General features: G+C 39.8%; 1 protein-coding gene across 36 annotated transcripts in view; it reads right to left on the reverse strand.

Annotated features, from left to right (window-relative positions):
* DLG2 (discs large MAGUK scaffold protein 2) overlaps nucleotides 1-24,894 on the reverse strand; it is a 2,400,703-nt gene that overhangs the window by 674,474 nt on the left and 1,701,335 nt on the right. For all 36 annotated transcript variants that reach the window (XM_058306073.2, XM_058306075.2, XM_058306074.2 and 33 more), the window contains one exon: nucleotides 6,381-6,505. In XM_058306073.2, the coding sequence (XP_058162056.1) occupies nucleotides 6,381-6,505 (125 nt within the window). The remainder of the gene's footprint in view (nucleotides 1-6,380; nucleotides 6,506-24,894) is intronic.

Below are 24,894 nucleotides of genomic sequence, written 5' to 3' on the forward strand. Positions count from 1 at the left end.
GGGTCAATAATATTTTCCAAAAGATTGCCAAGTTATATAAAGTGCTGAGGAAATGAATAATAACCAAAATTCCTAACAATGTAAGTGGTTAAAGATATTATTATATATCAATTACAATATTTACAAAGGCTTTCTCAATTATGTAGGGAAAGGTTTATGGAATAAGAGTAAGTGAAGTTCAATTTAAGTGTCATCTAGGTATAATCTAAACTAAATTTTTGAAAAATGCAAAAAAATAACCAAAAAAAAAAAAAATAGCAGAAAGAAATATACCAAAAAAAAAAAAATGTTGAGTGATGGACAATGTGTTTTAGAAATGTATGATTTGTTGTGTCTTGTTTGGGTTTTGTCTAGTTTTCTGCATTTTATGATATTCTGCAAAAGTTGAGTGTCGTTCATAAAAACACACGCAAAGTATATTTAAAAAGATCTTCCACCAGAAAAGGAGCGCTGCTCAGGGCAATTCATCTAAACCACCCTGTGCTTTTCTTGCCTTGCCATTTGACTCAACCTCATCACACTTTTCCCCCAGAGCTCTCTCCCTTCGTCTAGCTCAGACTCACGTCTCCAGTTATCAGAGGGGGCATCTGACTCCAGCTAAGCCCAGCTCTGGGCATCCTCTCTCCAGGAAACTGGTTTCTTCCCTCTTTCTGGCTTTGTCCGCCCTTATTCCTGACGGTCTGTGTTTTCACCTTTTATCTGACTGTGTGAAAGTCCTGAGCCCTGCCATGGGACCATGACATTTAGTGGTGGTGCAGCGGGCAAGGCACGCTGCAGCCCAGCCACCAGAGAATTCCAGGGGCTAGAACTGCACACTGCCAGGACTTAGTTTCCTATTGCTGCATGATAAGTCACCACAAATTCAGTAGCTTAAAAATAACATATATTTACTACCTCGCAGTTTCTGCAGGTCAGGAGTCTAGGCACAGCTTCCAAGACTGCAGACAAGGTGTCGGCGAGGCTGCCTTCCTTCCTTGAGCTCAGGATCCTCTGTCAAGCTCACCTGGCTATTGGCAAAATTCAGTTCCCAGAGGCTGCGTGACTGATGTCCCCAATCTTTATAGCTCTTGGCTTGGGGCTGCTCTCAGGTCCTTTTACGCATTATAGGTTCTCTCACAATATACCGGTTTGCTTTTTCCAAGTCAGCCCTGCTTTCACAGGGCTCAACTCAAATATTAAGCTCTTTCTCCAACATCCCTCTTCTGGGGCAAACAATTGAGGCCTAAGCTCGGTTTGTAGTCTGGGTTACTTAGAGAGAAAGTAACCCCTCACCTCATCTGTGCCTTAAGCCTGCACTCTCACTTTATTGGGTGCAATTTAGCACACACAGAGAAGCTTTTCACAATGAATCCAGGGTTCTCCAAATGATGTATGCATCATTTTTCTATTGCTGCCTAGGAAATTACCATAAATTTAGCAGCTGAAAGCAGCACCCAGTTACTTTATTATTTTTTAAAGATTCCCCCCCCCTTCTGCTCTCTGTGTCCATTCATGTGTGTTCTTGTGTGACTACTTCTACCCTTATAAGCGGCACCAGGAATCTGTTTCTTTTTGTTGCATCATCTTGCTGCATCAGCTCTCCGTGTGTGCGGCACCATCCCTGGGCAGGCTGCATTTTCTTTCGTGCTGGGCAGCTCTCCCTAGGGGCGCACCCCATGTGCATGGGGCTCCCCTATGTAGGGGACACCCCTGCGTGGCACGGCACTCCCTGATGCACATGGGCCAGCTCCACATGGGTCAAGGAGCCCGGGGTTTGAACCGTGGACCTCCCATGTGGGCGGGCGCCCTAACCACTGGGCCAGGTTCGCTTCCCAACACCCATTAATTAACTCACTAGTCCAGCAGAGTCTAGGACGGCATGGCTGCACCCTTCTACATGATCTGTTCTCTGCCTGCAGAGTTTCCACAGTGTAAAAGCTACCATGTGGGCTATTTTCCTACAGAGTCACAGTTGCCTTTATTCTTGCCTCCCACTACACATTGGTCCTTGTTCTCGCTTCCCGGAGCCAGGGCGCTGACTATGACTACCTATGTGAACATCACCTCCTGGAGTTGTGCAATGAACAACTTGCAACACTGTGCAGAAGTCCTAACTAGGGTAACTGGCTCTCCACTTCACCTCGTAAATCCTTGCTGGTACTGCTGGGGTTGCTCGCCATGTCACTGCTTCTTGCCATGAACTTGAATGGCTTGGGAACATCTGAGCATTGAATAATACTCAGCTGAAAATCTGGCAGCCTGGCATAAATATAGATTTTCAGTATATTGCAATTTATCTAATCCAAGGCCTATGTTTTCCAGATGAGGCAACTGAAGCTCAAAAGAGTGACTTATCCTGAGGCACAAATATTGGGTTCTGCTTTAACTAGAGTCCCAATGTCCTGACTCAAATAATTAACCTTCTTTAAAAAAAACACACATTTATTTATTCTCCCCCTGACCCCTTGTTGTTTGAGGTCACTGTCTGCTCTCTGTGTCCATTTGCTGTGTACTCCCTGGGTCTGCTCATCTTCTCTTTAGGAGGCACCAGGAACTGAACCTGGGACCTCCCATGTGGGAGAGAGGCGCTCAATCGCTTGAACCAGCTCAGCTCCCTGGTTTGTTGTGTCTCTCATTGTCTTCCTCTTTGTGTCTCTTTTGTTCATCATCTTGTTGCGTCGGCTCACTGCACCTGCCTATCGCACCAGCTCACCTTCTCCAGGAGGCGCCAGGAACTGATCCTGGGACCTCCATGTGGTAGGCAGAAGCCCAATCACTTGAGCCACGTCCACTTCCCTGAACATTCTAAGGTGGTACTAAGAGGCAGTAACACCCAACACCCTACCTGGCACATCTGCGCAGCCTTTTCTCAGTGTGACAAGAACTCTGAGGCTGGGCCACCGAACTGTGAGGAACGCTTTTCTTATCACCATTAGTCCTTCAGGACATGGACGCAGCACGTTACAGTGAGCTCTGGAAAGAAAATGGTTCTGAATTTCCGCCCTGCTTTCTAATTGACCTTGGACAAGTTACTCCAACTTTCTTAGTCACTATTTTCTCGTCTGTTGAGCGGTGATATTCTTAACTTCACAGAGTTGTTCTGAGGATCCCATGAGTAAACCTAAGTCCCAGCTATGTTAGACACGTAGTAGGAGCTCAATAACTTCTGGCATTATTCCCTCTTCCCCCCTTTCTCCTTTCCCTTCTCCACCTCTCAGTAGTCTTTTCTCTTGCCTCCCCTTTGTTCCTTTTCTCTTTGGAGTTCTATTCCCTTTCTTCTCTCCCTTCCACCTTTCCTTCAGGTTCCTTTCACCCTCTCTGTCCTCCCCTAACTTTCCTGTTTCTATCTTTCCACATCCCTTTTTCCTTGGTCATCACATGGAATTCAAGCCCATTTAAAAAAGGAATGTGGTACTAAAAAGGTTCAGTTCCTATTCTCAAGTTTATAACCCAATCAACCGAATCTGCTGTGCTTCCCTCACTTAAAAAATAAAGCCTCAAACTAAAGGAAGTTTTCTTTCACTTGAAAAAATCTTTTGGTCCTTATTTTGGGTTAAAGACCCTCAAAAAATTTTAAATGTAGCTTTTTCATTACAAATTATATTTTTGACAGTTGCATAATACTAAAATTTACAGAGAAGCTGAGGTCCAGAAAAGTGAAGCAATGCTGTGGTCTGGGGGTCGAGTTCTAAATTACAGGATATATATAATATATCAGATCAATATATCTGATATATAATATATCAGATCAATAAAAATAATAGCAAAGACCAACACAGTGCTTATAATGTGCCATGTACTTTTCTCGGCACATTAAACTCATTTAAAGCTCACAATGATTCAATGAGATATGTAGTTTTTATTAAACACCCACACAGGTTGAGCTAATTGTATGAGTTCTTCAAAGCAGAGAACTTTCTCCAGCTAGCGGCACTCTTTAGAGATACCACTCAGGAAGTGGATATGTCTCAAGCGATTGAGCTCCCACCTACCACATGGGAGGTCCCTGCTTCAGTTCCCGGTGACTCCTAAAGAAGAGAGCAAGCTGGTGTGACAGGCAGGCATGACAAGTTGACCCAACAAGAGGCACAGGAAGGAAAACATAATGAAAGACACAACAAAGCAGGGAAAGGAGGTGGCTCAAGAGATTAATTGCCTCCCTCCCACATTGGAGGTCCCAGGTTCGGTTCTTGGTGCCTCCTAAAGAAACAAGGAAGACAACAGACACAGCAAGTGCAGACAACGAGGGGTGGGGAGAAATAAAGAAATAAAATAAATCTTAAAAAAAAAAGACACTGCTTTTGGTTCTTAACTGTGGGCAAGCAGCTAACACACAGTCTGATCTATCCTCAAGCTTAAAGCTATTATTTGGTCAGGGGCTGGCGGTTTCCCTACTTCTTTAGATTGAAAGTGGCATGAAATGATGAGGGTGGCCCTTCAATTTTTGCTTTTTCTCCTAATAAACCTAATTCTAAACTTTTATTTTTTATTTTTTTAAAGATTTATTTTATTTCTTTCCCCTCCCCCATCTCCCTGTTGTCTGTTCTCAGTGTCTATTTGTTGCGTCTTTTTTGTCCGCTTCTGTTGTTGTCAGCGGCATGGAAATCTGTGTTTCTTTTTGTTGCGTCATCTTGTTGTGTCAACTCTCTGTGTGTGTGGCGTCATTCCTGGGCAGGCTGCACTTCCTTTCGCTCTGGTGGCTCTCCTTACGGGGTGCACTCCTTGCGTCTGGGGCTCCCCTATGTGGGGACACCCCTGCGTGGCAGGGCACTCCTTGCGCACATCAGCACTGAGCATGGGCCAGCTCCACACGGGTCAGGGAGGCCCGGGGTTTGAACCGCAGACCTCCTATGTGGTAGATGGATGCCCCAACCACTGGGCCAAGTCTTGTAGGGTCCAGGATGCGCAAACACAATCCCCACCTGGACTCAGAATTACCTGACATCTCTATCAAATCTCTCCCTCTCCAGTATGAATAGTTCCTCACTCAGAAACTAAGTCAGCCAATTCAGCTGGGAAGTTCTATTGTCACAAAAGCACGTCTTCTATAGGAGTGTCACTTGTTTCTTTTTGTGTTGATAGGAGATGCAAATGTACCTGAAAAACTGATTCTTCCCCACAAGCTGCAAAGACACAGCTATCAAAAGTAATGACTGAATCAGAACAACTGGATAGGGAACAAAAGGGTGCTTGAGTACTTTATAAGAAAACAGTAAATTAGGTTTTTTATGCTTGATGAGGTAACATGCCAAAAGCGGCTATGAAACTTTATTTCTTCCCCACTTAAGCCACGTTATTCACTGTGGTTCTACAAAAGCTGAGGTAATTCTTGCTTAGAGGACTCTGCTTGTGATATCCCCTCCCCCATCACTTTTCCTTTTTTCCTCTACTCTAATTCATTCATTTATCTTTTAGAAATTTACTCTTTCACTCAGCAAAAATTTATTGAGCCGTGCATATATATATATATGTATATATATAAACATTTGTATATATATATAAGTATATAATACATACATACATATAAATAATGCAAATAATGCAATCTAGTAGGGATGCTAAAATGCCTTTAGGACATGTTTTTCTCCTCCACTGAGGTCTTCCGTGATTTTTGCAATCTACAATGTATTTTAGCTAGTGTTTTGATGCCTGATAGCATTTTATGTTATTTACTAATTGTCCCATATGGGTGAATCTTATTTCCCAAAATAACCTTCAGTTCTTTAAAGAATGGGGCATTGGTTCAAGCATCTACTACTCCATCACTGGGCATTATTTGGCTCCACTCCAACGATTTATCCCCACCATGTATTCTTCATGTAGGTCAAGCTAGTTCCCCTCTTTACTCTGGGAAAACTTCCTCTTTATCCCTCTGTAGCCCCCATCAGATTTGTAGGGTTAGTGAAATCTTAATTACCCTTTAGGACTCAGACTGGAATCCTCTTATGGAGTAGTTTTCTAAACTTCTTCAACAGCCCTGTCTCTAAACTCCTGCAGAAAGCCCTGACAAAGGGTTACTGAATCCACGAATACATAGTGCCTTTATCATAGTGTCACTTGTTAATGCTCTATATCATACTGCTGTACGCTCATTCGTTTACATTATTCTTTTTTCCAACTAGACTGCAGGCCCCATCTGAACAGAAGCCATATCTGTATTCCTTCATCACAGCGCTTGGTCGGATGTTGAATGTGGCAGCTGTCAACAAACACAAAGTAAATACCAGTAGAAATTCAATAAGTAACAAGAGATCTGCAAAGTCATTACAGAAAGCTTCCTTGGACAGGCTTCTCTTTAAGTACAGAACTTTGGTAGCATTATTATTGTCCAATGGTACGAATGTGTGGCATAGATGTGGCCGATTTACTTTTCAAATACTTCCAACGTCTCAGCACTTTACCTGAGTCTGCCGTCCTCGGCCGCAGCACCTCCTGGTATAATCTTCGTAATAAATATGCCAGGATCATCTCCAATGTGGGGATTATCTGTCCCTCCAGCAATACTGAATCCCAGGCCAGAATTCCCCTGTAGAAACAATAAGTAGATATTAAATGAGGGGGCTGTCACCTAAAACCTAGCGCCCCTTGCACTGGCCTTATCATCTTACTACTCAAATGGAAATCATGTAACAGTCTTGTCTGTGTAGCCATAAAGTGCACTGTCAACAGACAAAGGGAAGGTCATGAAGAAACTTGACTCTTGTTCTCCTGTGTGGCAGGCATTCAAGGGGCAATATTTTTGGCCTTTTGAAAAGGCTTCCTTTATGTAGCAATTAAAATGATCATTTTGAAGTGGAGAAAAAAAAACCACACCAAAAAACCCTTACAAATTGTACTTCATAAAGTACAAAAAACTGCTAGGGTGACAATTTTTTAAGTTATACGTTCGTATGGAAAAAGAATGGAAGGAAACAAGTTACATGAAAATACGTGATTTGACAGAGTAGTGAAATTTAGGTGTCTTCATTCTGTTTGATTTTTTTCTGGTATTTTTCTGATATTTATACATCAAATAAAATGTGTTCCTATGTAACAAGAAATTATAACCTCAGAAGGCAGGACTTTCTTCTACAGTCATAACATATGAGAGATACTTTTCAACAATAAATAGACTTTAATTTGCAGTCGCTAAAGACAAGGTGTGAAAATACTACTGCAGCTTGTAAATTTGATTAGCTTTATATGCTAATAAAGCTTTCATATTCACTCCTGCAGATTAGAGTAACTGACATCCAATGACAGAAATCCTTCTAAAATTTGTGTGAAGCTGTCATTAAATTCCCCCACCCCCAATTCACAAACCGTCTGACTTAGCAAACCAATTATTTATTTCTATATTTGCCTTTAATCCCCTTCTCCATGGCTGCATTGTGTTTCTCTACTCTGTATTCTGATATTTCCCCTCAATTTAGACACACACACACACACACACATATAAATACTGATGAAGTTATTTGCTATTCAAGAATTTATTTTTGAAGTTGTGTCTTTAAAATGCATCCATCCATAAGTTTGGATTAAATTAAATTGATACATCAAAAACATTTTGCTCAGAATTCTAATCTTAAGTATGAATCATAACTTATCAAAGCATAGTCCAAACACTACACAGCAATGCTACCATTTAGATTTACATGCTTCATCTGAAAAACTTACCTTACAACGAGGAGTTTTGCCCTGTTTCTCCAGAATAAATGTCCCTATGTCTAAAACTTTAAATGATAATCTAAAAAGGTAGATTCAAATAATTCATGCTATGCATTTTCCTTCATTGGTTTTGATGAACACAGGCCACCCGGTGTTGGAGCACCATCTTCCTTCTCAGTTACAATCTCTACCATCCAGAAGCAGAAGCAGCAGCCATCGTTTTGTTTCTTGAAGCTGTCTTCTGTTTCTCGGCAATAGTAGCACAAACAGCACCCATCTGATCACTTTCAAAGTCATAGTCAGAAATTGACTTTGGCTAGAAGTCTGTTCCTTCTGCTGATGATTCACTTTTTTTAATCCTCTGTGCCATTTTCTGCTTCTCCTGGAGTGTTCTTGCCCATATTTCAGGTTCATTGGGTAGATGTGAAGGGCTACTTGAAAACTCTGAATCGCTTCATCCTTTTTGTCTTCTGGCTCTCTGTTGTCACGTTGTTCTACTGCTTGTTGTCTTATTCTTTAGTTTACTCTTCCTAATAATCTTCATTCCTAAACTCTTCTCCAAATTTCTCACCCCTGTTTTTTCCTTTCAGGCTGCAGCATCCCCTTTAGTATTTCTTGGTCTTTTGGTAACATATTCTATCAGTTTTCATTTGTCTGTGAAGACTTTGAACTCACCCTCCGTTTTTTTTTTTCAATATTTCTTTTTTTTTAAAAGATTTATTTATTTTATTTATTTCTCTCCCTTTTCCCCTCCCCCCAGTTGTCTGTTCTCTGTGTCTATTTGCTGCGTCGTCTTCTTTGTCTGCTTCTGTTGTTGTCAGTGGCACGGGAATCTGTGTTTCTTTTTGTTGTGTCATTTTGTTGTGTCAGCTCTTTGTGTGGGCGGCGCCATTCCTGGGCAGGCAGCACTTTCTTTCGTACTGGGTGGCTCTCCTTACGGAGCGCACTCCTTGCGTGTGGGGCTCCCCTACGCAGGGGACACCCCTGCGTGGCACGGCATTCCTTGCGCGCATCAGCACTGTGCATGGGCCAGCTCCACACGGGTCAAGGAGGCCCGGGGTTTGAACCGCGGACCTCCCATGTGGTAGACGGACGCCCTAACCACTGGGCCAAGTCCGCTTCCTCACCCTCCTTTTTTGAAGGACTGTTTTGTGGGATGATGAATTCTTGGTTGCCAGTTTTTCTCTTTCAGTACCTTAAATACATCATACCACTTTCTTCTGTCCTCCATCATTTCTGAAGAGAGGTCCATACTTAGTCTTATGGAGTTTCCCTTGTATGTGATGCTTTGTTTTTCTCTTGCTGCTTTCAGAATCCTTTTTTTTTATCTCTGATATTCGTCATTCTGAATTGTAGATGTCTAGGGTAGGTCTATTTGGATTTATTCTGTTTAGGGTGTGTTGTCCTTCTTGGATATTGCTATTTATGTCCTTCATAAGGGTTTGGAAGTTTTCAGTCATTACTTCCTCAAATATTCTTTCTCCCCCTTTTCCATTCTCTTCTTCTGGGACACCAATAATGCAACTGTTTGTGTGTTTTACATTGTCATTCAGTTCCCTGAGAATCCATTCCATTTCGTCCACTCTCTTTTCTTTCTGTTCTCCTGTCTCTTCCAGTTCGGATGCTCTGTCATTGAAATTGTTAATTCTGTCTTCAAGCAATTAAAATCTGCTATTATGTGCCTCTAATAAATTTTTAATCTTGTCCATCATGTCTTTCATTCCCATAAGGTCCATTACTTTTCTTTGCAGGCTTTCAAATTGTTCTTTTTGCTCTTCCAGTGTCTTCTTAATATCCTTTATTTCTTTAGTCATATTTTCTTTAAATACTTTCATGTGATTTAGGAGAGTTGTGTGATTATCACTGATTAATTGTCTTATATCACATATCTATCTCTTCAGGATATTTGGTTTGTTCTTTTGGCTGGGCTCTCTCTTCCTGTTTCCTAGTATAGCTTGTAATTTTTTGCTGATGTTTAGGCATCTGAATATGTTGGTGAATTTACTCTGATTGCTAATTTCTCTCTCTTGCTTATTGGTTTTTCTTTCCCCACAGATCTTCTTTGGTATTTGGCTCAACTTATTTCAGTCTTTAAAATTTTCCTGCTCAAGTTTTCAAAATCAGGCCAGGGATTCACTGGTGAGGTGCAGATTTTCTCCCACGGATAGGATATGGAGAGCGTGAAGTTTTTGTCCTGCAGTTTCCAGACAGGCCAGCAGATGGCGCAAGTCGGGCACCTTTCCCTGGAGGTGTTTCAGTCTTGGCTTTCCTGGGTTCCTGTGTTCCTGTGTTGAATCTCCAGATTGGAGATTCAAAGTGGATTCTGTTAGCTAAATTCACTGAAGAAAAACACCCTGACCTCCCCTTCCTTTTCCCTTGAAACTGCTGACAGCGAGGAAGATGTCTGTTCCCCTCTCAGTTCTTGAAGTGAGCCAGGGTTTTACCCCAGCTCAGTATCTTGGGGGTAGGGGAGGGAAACTCTTCTCAGTCACTGTGGGTGCTTGTAACTTTTGTTTGTCTTTCAGCTTCTTTGTCTCTCTGTCCCTTACCCTCTTGGGAGTTGTGTAGTACTGTCCTCATCTGCTGACCCCCAAAGCAGACCCTGTTGCTTTTGTAAGAGCATTCAGCTCTGCCTGTTAGTCCATTGCCATCTTCCCACAATCTCCAATTCACATTATATTTTAACCCCTGTCCATACAGCTAGGTGGTCTTTATAATTGGATTTCAAGTGGATAAATCATATTTCATCAAGGTCATATACTGTCATTTATTTAACCAGTCTCCTGTCTGTGGACCTTTAATTTCTCTACAAACTCTGACAACACATAAAGCTTACTCAATTTGTAATCAATTGATCAAGGTCTGTTCTTCAGTAAAAATAGATGAGGACTAAGAAGTTAGTATTTAATCCAGAGATATTACTTAGAGCACTAAATTAGTCAGAAAAGGTCAATGTCAAAATAATATCAGCTGTAACTTGACAGTTGTACTGCTGCAAATATCAAGGTAATGTTTAACAATTTTTATTAAAAGAATTAATAAAACTCTGAATTCCAGAGCGTTGTTTTTACCATAGTGCATTTCTGTTGAAAGGTTGAAATTAATAATTCTGCTATAGCAGCTGAAGTCCCATATCCCTATACCTCTGGTATCTTCCCTAATTCTGTTTGTTCTTTGAAACATTCCAATGTTCATTGAACAGAACTATTATTTTTTAGCAGTCATGTAATCATGAATTTATTTAATATTTATTAAATACCAGCTCTGTTCATCGTACTGTACTAAACCCTAGGGCTACAGCAGTAAATATAAACAATTTTGAGGCAGAAGAGGAGGAAGTGTAGAGTACAGGAGCACCTCACAGGAGAATCCAGTAAAGGGACTTTTCCTGAAGATGAATAGCAATTTAGTTCCTTGTAAGTTAGTCAGGTTGACAGTCAGGGAGGAGAACAGAATGCTACAGGCACAGGGAAAAACATGTATAAAATCCCAGAGGTAAGAAAGAATATTCTAGGTCTAAGACACAGACAATAAGGTTGGAACAAAGAAGGCAATGAGAATTGGATGAGATGAGACTGAATTCATGAGGTCCACAGGAGTAGAGTATATGCAAACCCATTTCTGGTTTAAGTCCCTATGGACAACTGATGACTATATCACTACTGGCTGAGCATCCTCAAAGGGACTAACTCTAAGCTTAGACCAGGGATTGTTAAGATCCTGTTGATTTCTGACTTCATGGTGCATAGCAAAAAAGGCAGTGATAGTTCGGCCTCTGGTAATTAGTACATTTTCTTTGTATAACCTCAACTTCACGACATTACAAGTGGTCACAGAGACAGCATGTAGATGATTTAAGAGGCAGTTTCCCTAAGATCCCGAGATTTTGAATGTAAAGAATGAGGCGATGGTATTATTTTAGTTTCTCTGCTGCCGAAACAAATTCCATGTAGTGGGCTGGCTTAAATGCTGGGAATTTATTGGCTCACAAGTTTGAGACAAGAAGAAGTCCAAAATTGAGGAGTCAGCAAGGCATCCTTTCCCTGGACACTGGGGCGTTCTGGGGCTGGCTGCTGGCAATCCTTGGTCCTTGACTTTTCTGTCACATGAAAAATGCACATGGCATCTTTTTTCTCTTCCAGGTTCCATTGATTTCCAGTTCCTGGCTGCTCCCTGTGGCTTGTCTTCCTGTGTCCTGTTACTTTTGCTTATAAGGACTTCAACTGTATTGGATTAAGGCCCACCCTCATTCAGCTTGGGCACACCTAACTAATGTCATCTCAAGGTCATTTAAAGAGAGGTTCACACCCACAGACCCAGAAGTTGGGAACTGAACGTGCCTTTTGTGGGGAACATGATATAATTCCCAGTAAGGAACTTCAGTATAAATTGGCTCTGGCTCCATGAACATCACCTGGAGAATATATTGTTCTTACTATAGCTGGCACCTCAGAGTTTAACGATTTCTTGATTAGTGGGAGTGCGGAAAGAGGCAAACAGCATTAGAGAGCTACCCAATTACTTTCTCCTGACAATATCAATGACTTGGAGGGGGTGTCTAAAATCCTGCCATTTCAGAAAGTATTCATGATCTCTTATCCTTATTTCCTGTTATTTCTAGCTTTACATTTTTGCTCCAGACTGAACTGATCTTGCTCTTTCCCCACACAGACTACACTATAACTCACATCTTGGCCTTTACTCATGCTCTCTTCGCTACCAGAAATGTCCCTCATGACTGGCCCAATTCTTATCATCTTTTAAGACATGGTTCAGATGGCATCTGTCCCAGGAAATCTTAGATGATCACCTCAATAATTCTCTGAGTAAGCCACACCTCATTTGCATTTTTTAAAGATGCCTATGAGTACCTATGGCAATGTACTGTGTTATTTTGTGGTTATCTATCTATGAGTCTATTGTCCAATAAATATTTGATTAATGAATGAACAGTATCACCGAGAATGTCCATGCTTTAAAGGAAGACTCAGAAAGGACACAAGAGATGCCCACGAAGTATTAAGAAATGTTACATGAAAGTAGAAGCTATTTTGTTCGATGTGGCAACAAGAATTTAAAAAATGGAAAACTCAAGTATGAAATTATTACTCAGCTTAAGGTTGAACGATGAGACAGATCCATCCAAACTGAGTATGGGCTACTACATTGGGGGTAAGGGAGGGCTCTTCACTCAAGAGGCAGCTGGATAGTCCCTGGATGTTAAATTGGATGACTCTAAATGATCCTTCTGGGATTCTATCTCTTGATTTGTAGGAAAACTGCCCTTGCTAACGGAGTAGAAGTGATGCTTCAGGAACCTTTTAGTGTGGGGAAGTACACCACTGTTGCATTAAAAAAAAATTATTTTGTAAGCCAATGGATATTCGAAATAATAACTTTGATGACAACCTAGCAACACTTCACCATAGTTTTAGGATTAACTCTAATATGGAGAACATGCTGGCTTTGGCATTTGCTAATATACTTTCCCTTCCCCCAAATGGACTCGGAGTAAAAGAGTGAATGAGCCAGAATTTCCAATGGACTGAGGACCCAAGGTGGAAACAGAGCATAACTGGACCTGTGTGGCCAATCCCAAGGACTTTGGAGATCTTCTCTATTTCAATTAAAACTAGTCTGCCATCTGGGCCTGACCTAATGGCTGTGGTTCTTCAGAACAGGCTCATCTGAATTCAGCTAAGCAAATGATTTAAAGTGCTTTCCAACCTCCCATTATTGTTCTCTCCTAGCATTCCCTTTTGGGCCTCTGCTACCAGCCAGCAGCATTTAGTGGAGAGGGAGACAGATAAAAAGCAGCAGTGAAATTGTTCCCTGCTGCTTTCCCTGGCTGAATCACTCAAGTCCCCTGACAATTATCCCAGAGCCTGCCAGCTGCATGGGCAGATCCCGGCTCCACGCTCCTCTAAGCAGCAATCTTTCTATGTGAGCAGGCAGACCCCTGGTGATGCCCTTGGATTTGAACAATTTTGACTAATTAACCGAGTGCTGATCCTTGACCAAGTCTGCAAAGTGTCATGCTGGTGAGGGCAGCCCCTCTCCAGAGTTCTGCACGGGCTGCTATGTCCTTGCAGTTGGGCAGAATCCATGACTGATGAATGTGGCTGGCATGGACTATTCATTCTCCCGCTTCCCCGTGCTTCACATTTGGTGACATCCCCAGGAGCACATGGCCATTGCCCAGCCAAATGGCACTTCCTATTTCATATACTACATATTTATCTCAGAAAAAGAAACAGCAGAAAGGCAAGGCATATTACCATTTAATTGGTGGTTGCAGATATTACAAATGCAATGTGCACACAAAAGTTCCTCTTTTATTTAAATTTTATCCCTCCAATGGAAAGCACCCCCAAAATGGGGTTTTTAGAAGAGGAAAATTAATGGTGATATCATATGCTTTTATAGAATGTTCTAATGACAAAGCATTTCTTTGACTTTTAAAATTGAAAATATTTTTTGGCCTGATAATTCAATTTTAGGAATTTATTCTAAAGAAATGATCAGAAATGTGAGGTAACAAGCATGCTACCATCGTTGGGCAGGCCCAGCACGTTGAGATGAGGCCTCGTCTCCTGCTGGGTGAGTGCTTGGCGCGGGTAGATCGTCGCCCCCCTGCTAGTCTTGCCCGTAACGGCTGCCTCCTCTATCTCCACCCAGCATCCGGTCTCCATAGGGGCCGCCCTAGGGTAATCGGCCTGCCTCTCCCGCCTCACCAGAACCCAACCCACAACTTCCCCTTATCTGCCCCAGCCCCCATATACCCCCGCCAGAATGATAACCTCACCTCTGCCCCTTTACCTAGCAACAGCCTCCAACAACCAATCGGAGGTCGCCTTCAGCTTAAGCCAATCCGCACCCCACACGTCGCCCCTCACCCTCGTGCCTCACCCCCAACCGTCCCCCAGCCAATTAGCGGCCTCCCCTCACATACATTGCCTTATTTGGCTTAGCCCTGCTACCGCCAGCGCCCTAGCCTATATAAGCGCTTGTCTTCCTCAATAAAGCAGACGCGTTGCCACCACTCTCCGTCTCCGCAGCATTCTTCGCGCCGCTGTGCGTCCGCCCTTGACACCCCCCGCTGTCCGCCGTGCGCCCTCAGAAATGTGTGTAAAGATTTGTGTTCAAAGCTTTGTCGCAACATTTTTTCTAATGGTAAAAAATAATCACACAACTGGAAATGAACATCCAAACCATGGAGAAATGGTTTTAAAAATGCTGTGGTACATCTGTCTGAAAATGGTAATATTTGAAGTCATTAACATAGTGATAATGGAAAATGTTTATTGCAGAAATGTGAGAGAAAAAAGTTTATGGGGCTTTATTTACAGCATGATGTAGTCAATGTATTCTTTCATTCATGCCTTTATTTTTTCATCCAATGAGTATTTTTTTCAAAGTTATTTTATTAAGGGCAGATAAGAAAAAAAAAGTTATACAGAAGATGATTCACTATAAAAGAATATCCTCCAACATCCTTCCTTAATAACCTGTCATAGTGGTATATTCCACCTGCACTGGTATTAATGACTTTTTAACCTACACTTTTATTATACATTACTTCTTTTTGTAAGGGTAATTTAGCTAGAAATACTAAATGTGGGGGGACAGATGGTTAGATAGACAGTATTGAAAAACTTTAGGTAAATAAAAGCTAGATAAAGCAAGACTCAGTGTTTTTCAACTTTTGTATACCTATTTCTTGTTTTGATAAACATTGAAATTTTATATCACCTCTTACCCAACCCCAAGATTCTTACATGCTCACTTTTATCTTAAGAGCATTTCTCTGTTCTTTTTACTACCTGCCAAGACTCATCAATATGTGAGTCTATCTTTTTCCATATGTGTTCCAGCCAAGATATTTATTTTAATTTAACATAGTATTTACTACAAAAAAATGATGTTTTTTTCACATATAAAATTATACCTCAGCCCCCAATCCAGAAATTCCTGACAATCAAGTTGTCATGTAATTGAAAACTTGGTCATTGGTCTACAAAGGTAATGAAATGTAATAGAATAGTCAGCAATATAAGTACGTAGTATGAAGATACCAAAAAAAGGTTAAAACAGATAATAGCAAATTAAAATAAAGACCTTTTTAGGCTATATGCCAGGAGAAAAATATCCCATGATAGAAAAGTCCATTAGTTGCCAAATAATCTTCTAAATTGTTCTGGAAGTCATTTTATTTGAAGCAGTAAATTTACAGTGGCACCGAGACTTAAAAGATGTCTTTTGGAAATCATTCGAAGTCTCTCTTACATCTACCTTCTATAACATTCTGCAATGGCCCCTGGCATGTTACTGAGGTATAAAGATAAGAGTGTATAATGCAGATATTTCAAACTGTTGTTGCTTGCAATGAACTAAACAAAGCTTTTCTCCTCAAAATTTCCTTTTTTACATGCTAACTATCCATGAAATAAAGTTCTCAATCCAGGGATAAGAGATGCATGTTTTTACCTAATGACAACTTCCAGGAGTTACATTTAGGATGCCCCATAGTTTGCAAGTGTTTTAAGGGGATGGTAAGGGTGAAAGGTAGTAGTTTCAAAATACAGAAGTAGAGAGAATGCCAGATGGCTATAGATGGAAGATCATGATAAGTAGAAGGATAGACACAGTGAAGGTAGAATTTTTTCTTACTTTAAATATACATTGATTTTAATATTGTGAAACGCCAATATCCTAAGTTAAAGTATATAGGAACATTTTTTCCTCATTATAAATATTTAAATGAATCCATAATGTTCAAAGGTGAGGTTTTTAAAAAGCATGGATTTGACAGATACTTTAAATAGGTATTATCATTAAAATCTGAAGATTGACTTTACAGACTTGAATACAGCTGTAATATTTAGCTTGTTGCAGAGCAGTTTGTGCTAAAGTGACTTGAAAACTGAAACAAATAATTATTTTTTTTTATTGCTACAATCATTTGAACTTCCTTTTGTTCCAAGATATAAGTTCTTCTTCCAAATGTTCCTTTCTTAGCCATCTAAAATCTAGGAATTGGAAGAGTGCCAAACATAGGCTAGAGTCTCAATTCATAGTTACTGAATGAATGAATGAGAATAAGAATGGTTTCTTTCTTTGTAATTATACTAATAATGCATTATTTAAGATAAATTATGGCTAACTCCTTTTTGACTATAACCCTGTTACCCAATTACTCCTTTATTTCTATGACACGGTACTTTCCGGTAACTCTTCCCACCCCACCCCCTACTTTACTCTTATTATTACAGAGAATAAGTAGGTCCCCTCATACAGGCAATGGACATTGAAATGTTATTATTCAAGTTCCATTTACCTTTATCTTTCCCATTCTGTGCTCACAATTTCTCAGAGTCCATCCTTCCTTCTTTTGTTCATTCATTTCTTCCTTCCCTTGCATAACTCATTCCTTAAGAAATCACTGTATGTTATTACCTATGTATGTTCTCTCGTCCTTCATACATACTCTTGTTCCTTTAAATGTCTAGGTCTGATGATTGATCTAGTAACATACCTCTAACTGCTCTAACTGCATTCATGGGGTCTATAATTGATGAATCATTTATTTTTTCATTTAATTTTTTTAATTAGAGAAGTTGCAGGTTTACAAAAAAAATCATATAAAAATAACAGCATTCCCATATATTGCCTATTGTAGACACTTGGCATTAGAATGTTACCTTTCTTACATTTGATGAAAGAATATTAAAATTGTTCTATTCACTATAGTCTAGAGTTTACATTAGATGTATTTTTTCCCATAGACCACCTGTGACAGTTGGAATTTTGTGAATCCCCCCAAAAAATTATGTTCTTAAATTAATCCATTCTTTTGTTTGTGGGACCCTTGGACTGCATTAAATTCAGTTTAGGGGACTTTGATTAGGTTACTTGATAAGGTAGATTTTGGGCTTTTGATTGGACTGAGTCAGTAGGTTTGAGCCAGCTTGAATCTCTGCCTGCTTGCTGCATCTGATATAAACAGAGACACAGAAAAGGAGACACACAGGAAAAGGGAGCTCTGCCATTTTCACCTGGCCATGTGAAAAAGAGGACTCCAGGTTTGCCTAATGCTGCAGAAAGGCAGAGAAGCCCCTTGGGTCTCAAGGAGCAGACGTCCAGGTAGAGATGCCTGATTGCTCATAGCTGAGCTCCAGGAGAAAGTGGAGAGAAACAGGCAGACCTGCCATCTTACCTCACCATGTGGTAGGACACCAGGATCTACCAGCAGATGACCTTTGGTGAGAAAGCATTTCTGCTGGTGCCTTGATTTGGACATTTTGTGGCCTTGGAACTATAAGCTTTTTACCCTAATTAATTTCACATTATAGAAACCAACACATTTCTGGTACTTTGGATTGGCAGCCCTTTGGCAAAATAAGATACCACTCTATAATTAACACCTTGAATTAGAGTGGACATTTGTTATAATTTATGAAAGAACATTTTTGTACTTTTACTGTTAACCATAGTCCATCATTTATAATAGGTTCACTGTGTTATAAAGTCCTATGTTTCATTTTTTCATTTCTTAGGAGGCATTGGGGATTGAAGCTGGGACCTCATGTATGTAAGCAGACACTCAACCACTGAGCTACAACTGCTCCCATTATAGTTTATTTTTAAAATTTTATTCTAGTAACATATATATACTATGGTGGCTTGGAACTGGATGTACCCCAGAAAACCATGTTATCAAAGCTAATCTATTCCTGAGGGTGTAAACCTATTATAAGTAGAACATTTTGATAAGGTTATTTCGGTTAAGGAGTGGCCCAAGGGTGGGTCTTTATCCTCTTCCTCGAGTCTTTTACATGAGAATGAAATTCAGACAAAGAAAGAGAATGCCATGGAAGCAACAAGCTAAAAGCAATGAAACCTAAAAGAGAAGGGAGAGACCAGCATACCCTGCCATATGCCTTGCCATGTGCCTTGCCAAATGACAGAGGAGCTGAAGATTGTTGGTAGCCAGTCTTTAGGAAGAAAGCATCATCTTGATGTTGCCTTGATTTGGACATTTTTCTCAGCATCAAAATTATAAGCTTGTAAGCTAATAAATTCCCAGGGTTAAAAGATGACCCAATTTATGATATCTACTTTGAGCAGCTTTGCAAACTGAAACTACCACCTAAAACTTCTTTTTTTTTTTATAGCAGGAGCTATCTATCTATCTATCTATCTATCTATCTATCTATCTATCTATCTATCTATCTATCATCTATCTATCTATTTTTAGGTACTGGGGTCAGGGATTGAACCTGGACCTCGTATGTGGTATGCTGGTGCTCAACCACTTGAGCTATACCAGCTCTCCATAGAATTTCCTTTTTCAACCATATTTGCATGTATAATTCAGTGCTGCTAATTACACTCATAACAATGAACTACTTTTACCACCATCCATTTCCAAAATTTTACAATCAACCTAAATAGAAATTCTGTACAAATTAAGCATTAACTCCCCATCCCCTATCCCCATACCAGTACCTGGTTATCAATATTTTAGATTCTAACTCTGTGTTTGCTTATACAAATTATTTCATATCAGTGAGATCATACAATGTTTGTTCTTTTATGTCTGGCTTATTTCACTCAGTATAATGTCTTCTTCAAGGTTCTACCATGTAGTCGCAAAGATCAGGATTTACTTTTTAGACCTGAATAACTTTCCATTGTACATATATACCATATTTTCTTTATCCATTCATCGACTGATGGATACTTGGGTTGCTTCCATCTTTTGGCAATTTTAAATAACGCCACTTTGAACATCAGTGTGCTAATATCTGTTCGAGTCCCTGCTTTCAGTTCTTTTGGATATATACCTAGCAGAGGGATTGCTGGGAGATAAGGTATTTCTATACATGGCTTTCTGAGGAACTGCCAAACTGTCTTTCACAGTGACTGCACCATTTTACATTTTCACCAGCAATGAAGGAGTGTCCCTATTTCTCCATATCCTCCCCAACATTTGTAATTTTCTATTTTTTAAAAAATAGTAGCCATTCTAGTGGGTGTGAAATGGTATCTCATTGTGGCTAGATTTGATTTTCCCCAATAGCTAGTGACGTTGAGCATCTTTTCATATGCTTTTTAATCAGTAGCATATCTTCTTTGGAGAAACGTCTATTCAAGTATTTTTCTTTCATTTTTAAAATAGATACGCTTGTCTTTTTGTGGTTGAGTTGTAGGATTCTTATATACTGTGGATATTAAACCCTTATTGGTTATGTGGTTTCCAAATATTTTTTTCCCATTGAGTAGGTTGTCTATTCATTTTTGTGATAAAGTCCTTTGATGCACAAAAGTTTTTAAATTTGTTGAGATCTCATGTATCTATATTTCCTTTTGTTGCTTGAGCTTTTGGTATAAAGACTAAGATAACTTTGCCTTACACAAGATCCTGAAGATACTTCCCTACATTTTCTTCTAGGAGTTTTATAGTTCTGGTTCTTATATTTAGTCCTTTGATCTATTTTGAGTTAATTTTTATATCTTAGTGTGAGATAAGGGTCCTTTTCCATTCTTTTGCATATGAATATACAATTCTTCTAGCACCATCTGTTAGAGAGGCTATTCTTTGAATGGGCTTGGCAGTCTTGTTAAAAATCAATTGGCCATAGATATGAGGGTCTATTTCTGAACTCGCAGTTCCATTTCACTAGTTGACTTATCTATCCTTGTGCTAGCACCAGGCTGTTTTGACCACTGTAGCTTTATAATAAAGTTTAAACTTAGGAAGTGTGAGTCCTCCAAAATCATTCCCTTTTTCAAAACATTTTTGATTATTCAGGGTCCTTCCCATACCCTTCCAAACAAGCTTGATAATTGGCTTTTCCATTTCTGTAAAGTAGGCTGTTGGATATTTTTATTGAAACTGCATTGAATCTGTAAATCATTTTGGATAGAACAGACATCTTAAGGACATTTAGTCTTCCAATCCATGAACTTGCAATATCCTTCCATTTATTTAGGTTATCTTTGATTTTTTTAAAGCAATGTTTCATAGTTTTCTGTGTGTAAGTGCTTTGCGTTCTTCAACAAGATTTCTATGTATAGGATCATGTCATCTGCAAGTAGTGAAAGTTTAACTTCTTCCTTTCAAATTTGGATGCACTCATTTCTTTTTCTTGCCTATTGCTTAGGTTGCAACTTCAATACAATGTTGAATATGGTGGGAGTTTGACATTTTATGAATTGCAAAAACAGATATTGCATTATGTTTGTAAACTGTTCTATTCCTCTGGGTATATTAGATTGTATTAGATTTGGAGGGTTCACTTTTACTTGATTAAATTAAGATTTGGGACGGCAGACTTGGCCCAGTGGTTAGGGTGTCCGTCTATCACATGGGAGGTTCACGGTTCAAACCCTGGGCCTCCTTGACCCGTGTGGAGCTGGCCCATGCGCAGTGCTGATGCGCGCAAGGAGTGCCCTGCCACGCAGGGGTGTCCCCCGCGTAGGGGAGCCCCACGTGCAAGGAGTGCGCCCCGCAAGGAGAGCCGCCCAGGGCGAAAGAAAGTGCAGCCTGCTTCGGAATGGTGCCACACACATGGAGAGTTGACACAACAAGATGGCGCAACAAAAAGAAACACAGATTCCCATGCCGCTGACAGCAACAGAAGCAGACAAAGAAGACGCAGCAAATAGACACAGAGAACAGACAGCCGGGGTGGGGGGGGGGAAGGGGGGAGAAATAAATAAATAAATAAATCTTTAAAATAAATAAATACATAAATTAAGATTTGGGCTTTTATTCACCCATGTCATTGGGCATTGAGTCTTCACCCCTTGGCAGAGGAGAGAGTTTCAGTTTTGATGCTGGAGTCCTGTGAAGTAAATGCACAGAGAAGAACACAGAGGGAGAGAGCGAGCTCATTAGACTACAGAGGTCCTTGGAAGAGAGAGGAGCTTAATAGCCTACAGCTGTAGCTGAGCCTGGGATGAAATGAGCTCTGGGGAAAGAAATGAGCCTTCCAACCTACAGCTGATACAGGAAGAACCTGGACCCTGGAGAGAGAGGAAGGCTGAACATTCACAGAGACTGGCAGCCATGTTGCTCCAACATATGGCAACAGACTTTGGTGAGGGAAGTAACTTACTCTTTTATGGCCTTGTGGTTGTAAGCTTCTACCCCAAATAAAAACCCTTTATAAAAGCCAACAGACTTCTGGTATTTTGCATCAGGACCCCTTTGGCTGACTAATACAAATACCAATGGTAACAGTGGGCATTCTTGTCTTGTCTCAGATCTTAGATGGAAAGCTTTCAGCCTTTCACTATTGAGTATGATGTTACCTGTGAGTTTTTCATATATGTTCTTTATCATATTGAGGGGAAGTCTCCTTCACTTTCTATTTTTTCTAAGAGTTTATATCAAGAAATGATGCTGGATTTTGTCAAATGCCTTTTTTTGCTTCAATGGAGATGATCATGAGTTTTTTCCCTTCATTTTGTTAATGTGGTATATTACATTAATTGATTTTCTTATGCTGACTCATCTTTGCTTTCCTGGGATAAAACCCACTTGATCATGGCATATAATTCTTTTAATGTATAAGTGGTTGAGGACTTTGCATCTCTAGTCATAAGCTAAATTGGTCTATAATTTTCTTCACTTTCAGTATCTTTATCTGGATTTGGTGTTAGGGTAATGTTGGCTCCATAGGCTGAGTTAGGTGGTATTCCTTCCTCTTCAAATTTTGGAAGAGCTTGAGCAAGATTGGTATTTCAGATCTTCTTGGAATGATTGGTAGAATTCACCTACGAAGCCATCTGGTCCTGGGCTATTTTCTGCTGAGAGGTTTTAGATAACTGATTTAATCTCTTTACTTGAAATTAGTGTGTATGGACCTTTTATTAATATTTCTACTAGTCTTAGTGTAGGTTCTTCATGTGTTTCTAGGAATCTGTCCATTTCATCTAGGTTGTCTATTTTATTGTTATAAAAAGGATCCTGGGAAGCATATGTGGCTCAAGCGACTGAACTCCTACCTACCACATGGGAGGTCCTGGGTTTGGTTCTTGGGGTCTCCTGGATAAGGCAAACTGGTGCGATGGGCAGCATGGTAAGATGATGCAACAAGATGATGCAACAAAGAGACACAGGGAGAAAAGACAATGAGGCACAACAAAACCAGGGAGCTAAGGTGGCTCAAGTGAATGAGTGCCTCTTTCCCACTTGGGAGGTCCTAGGTTCAGTTCCCAGTGCCTTCTAAGGAGAATAACCGAATACAGGCTAGTGCAAACAATGGGGGTTGGGGGTGGATAAAAAAATAAATAAATAGATCTTTAAAAAATAAAAAAATAAAAAGGATCCATTATGATCCTTTTTATTTCTGCAGGGTCAGTAGTAATGTCCCCCCTCTCATTTCTGATTTTATTTTTTGTGTACCTCTTTTTTTTTACTATGTCAGTCTAGCTAAGGGTTTGTCAATTTTCTTGGTCTTTTCAAATGGCCAATTTTTTGATAGTGCTGTCTATTGTTTTTTTATTCTCAATTTCATTTACTCATGCTCTAATGTTTGACATTTTCTCCTGCTTGTTCTGAGTTACTTTTGCTCTTCTTTTTCTAATTTGTCCAGTTTTGTGGTTAGGTCTCAGATTTGAAATGTTTTTGTTTTTTTGAATGTAAGCATTTAGAGCTATAAATTTCACTCTCAGCACTGCCTTTGCTGCATCCCAAAAGTTTTGTATACTGTATTTTCATTTTCATTTGTCTCAAGATAATTCCTATTACTAGTTTCACTTCTGATTTCCACTTTACCCCATTGGTGAAGAGTATGTTACTTAATTTCCATATGTGTGTTAAATTTCCCTTTCTTCTTTTGTTACTGACTTCCAGTTTCATTATGTTGTGGTCAGGGAAAATACATTGCATGATTTTAATATTTTTTAATTGATTAAGATTTGCTTTGTGACCCAATATATGGTGTATCCTGTAGAATGATCCATGTGCATTCAAGAAAATGTACATACTGTTTTCATTGGGTGCAGTGTTCTATATATGTCTGTTAGGTCCAGTTGGTTTAATACATCTTTCAAGTCATGAATTTTCCTTTTGATCTTCTGACTAGATGTTCTATCCATTCTTGAGAGTGTTATGTTAAATCATCTATTATTAATGTGAACCCACCAATTTTTTTTCCTTCAAAACTATCAATATTTGCTTCATGTATTTTGGGGTTCTGCTGTTAGGTGCATATATATTTATAATTGTTACATCTTCCTGCTGAACAGTCCCCTTTATCAGGTTATAATGACCACCTTTGTCCCTTGTTACTGTTTTTGATAAAGTCTATTTTATCCAATATTAGTAATATTAGTAAATCTATCCCAGTTCTCTTTTGTGTACTACTTGTATGGTATATATATTTTTTCCATCCTTTCACCATCAACCTACTTGTATCTCTGAATTTAAAGTGAGTCTCTTGCAGATAGTGTATAGTTGGGGCATGCTTTTTTTCCATTCTGCCAATCTCTGCCTTTTGGCAGGAGAGTTTAAGCCATTTACATTTAAACTTCTTACTGATAATATAGGTCTTTCTTCTGCCAGTTTGCTAATTAGCAGTTGTAAGTCTTATACCTTTTTGTTGTTGTTGTTGTTTTGTTTTTGTTACTTTTTAAAGTTAATAGATCACAAAGAATGCTACATTAAAAAACATAAAAACATAAAAAACATGAGGTTCTAATACAACCCCTTCCCCATCCCCCTACCCCATCATTTTTGTAAATTGTATTTTTTTGAAGATATATACATCACACAAAAAAAGTTACATTAAAAAACATAGGAGGTTCCCGTATATCCCCCCAGCCCCCCCACCCCACACCTCCCACACCAGCAACCTCCCCCATCATTGTGGCACACTCATCACACTCGAACACATTTTGGAGCACTGCTGCACCACATGGATAAGAGTTTACCCTGTAGTTCACACTCTCCTCCAGGACATGCAGTGGGTTATGGCAGGATATACAAAGCCCAGCATCTGACCCTGAAATATCACTCGGGACAATCCAAAGTCCCAAAAATGCCCCCATATCATATCTCTTCTTCCCTCTCCCTGCCCTTAGCAACTACCATGGCCACTTTCTCCACCTCATTGCTACAATTTCTTCCATTACTAGTCACAGTAGTTTTATAGTAGAATATCAGTAAGTCTACTCTAATCCATATTTTATTCCTCTATTCTGTGGACCCTGGGATAGTGATGTCCACTCCACCTATAGATGAAGAGGGGGCTTAGA

Source organism: Dasypus novemcinctus, chromosome 10 (assembly GCF_030445035.2).
Source record: "Dasypus novemcinctus isolate mDasNov1 chromosome 10, mDasNov1.1.hap2, whole genome shotgun sequence".
In the NCBI taxonomy this organism is placed as follows: domain Eukaryota; kingdom Metazoa; phylum Chordata; class Mammalia; order Cingulata; family Dasypodidae; genus Dasypus; species Dasypus novemcinctus.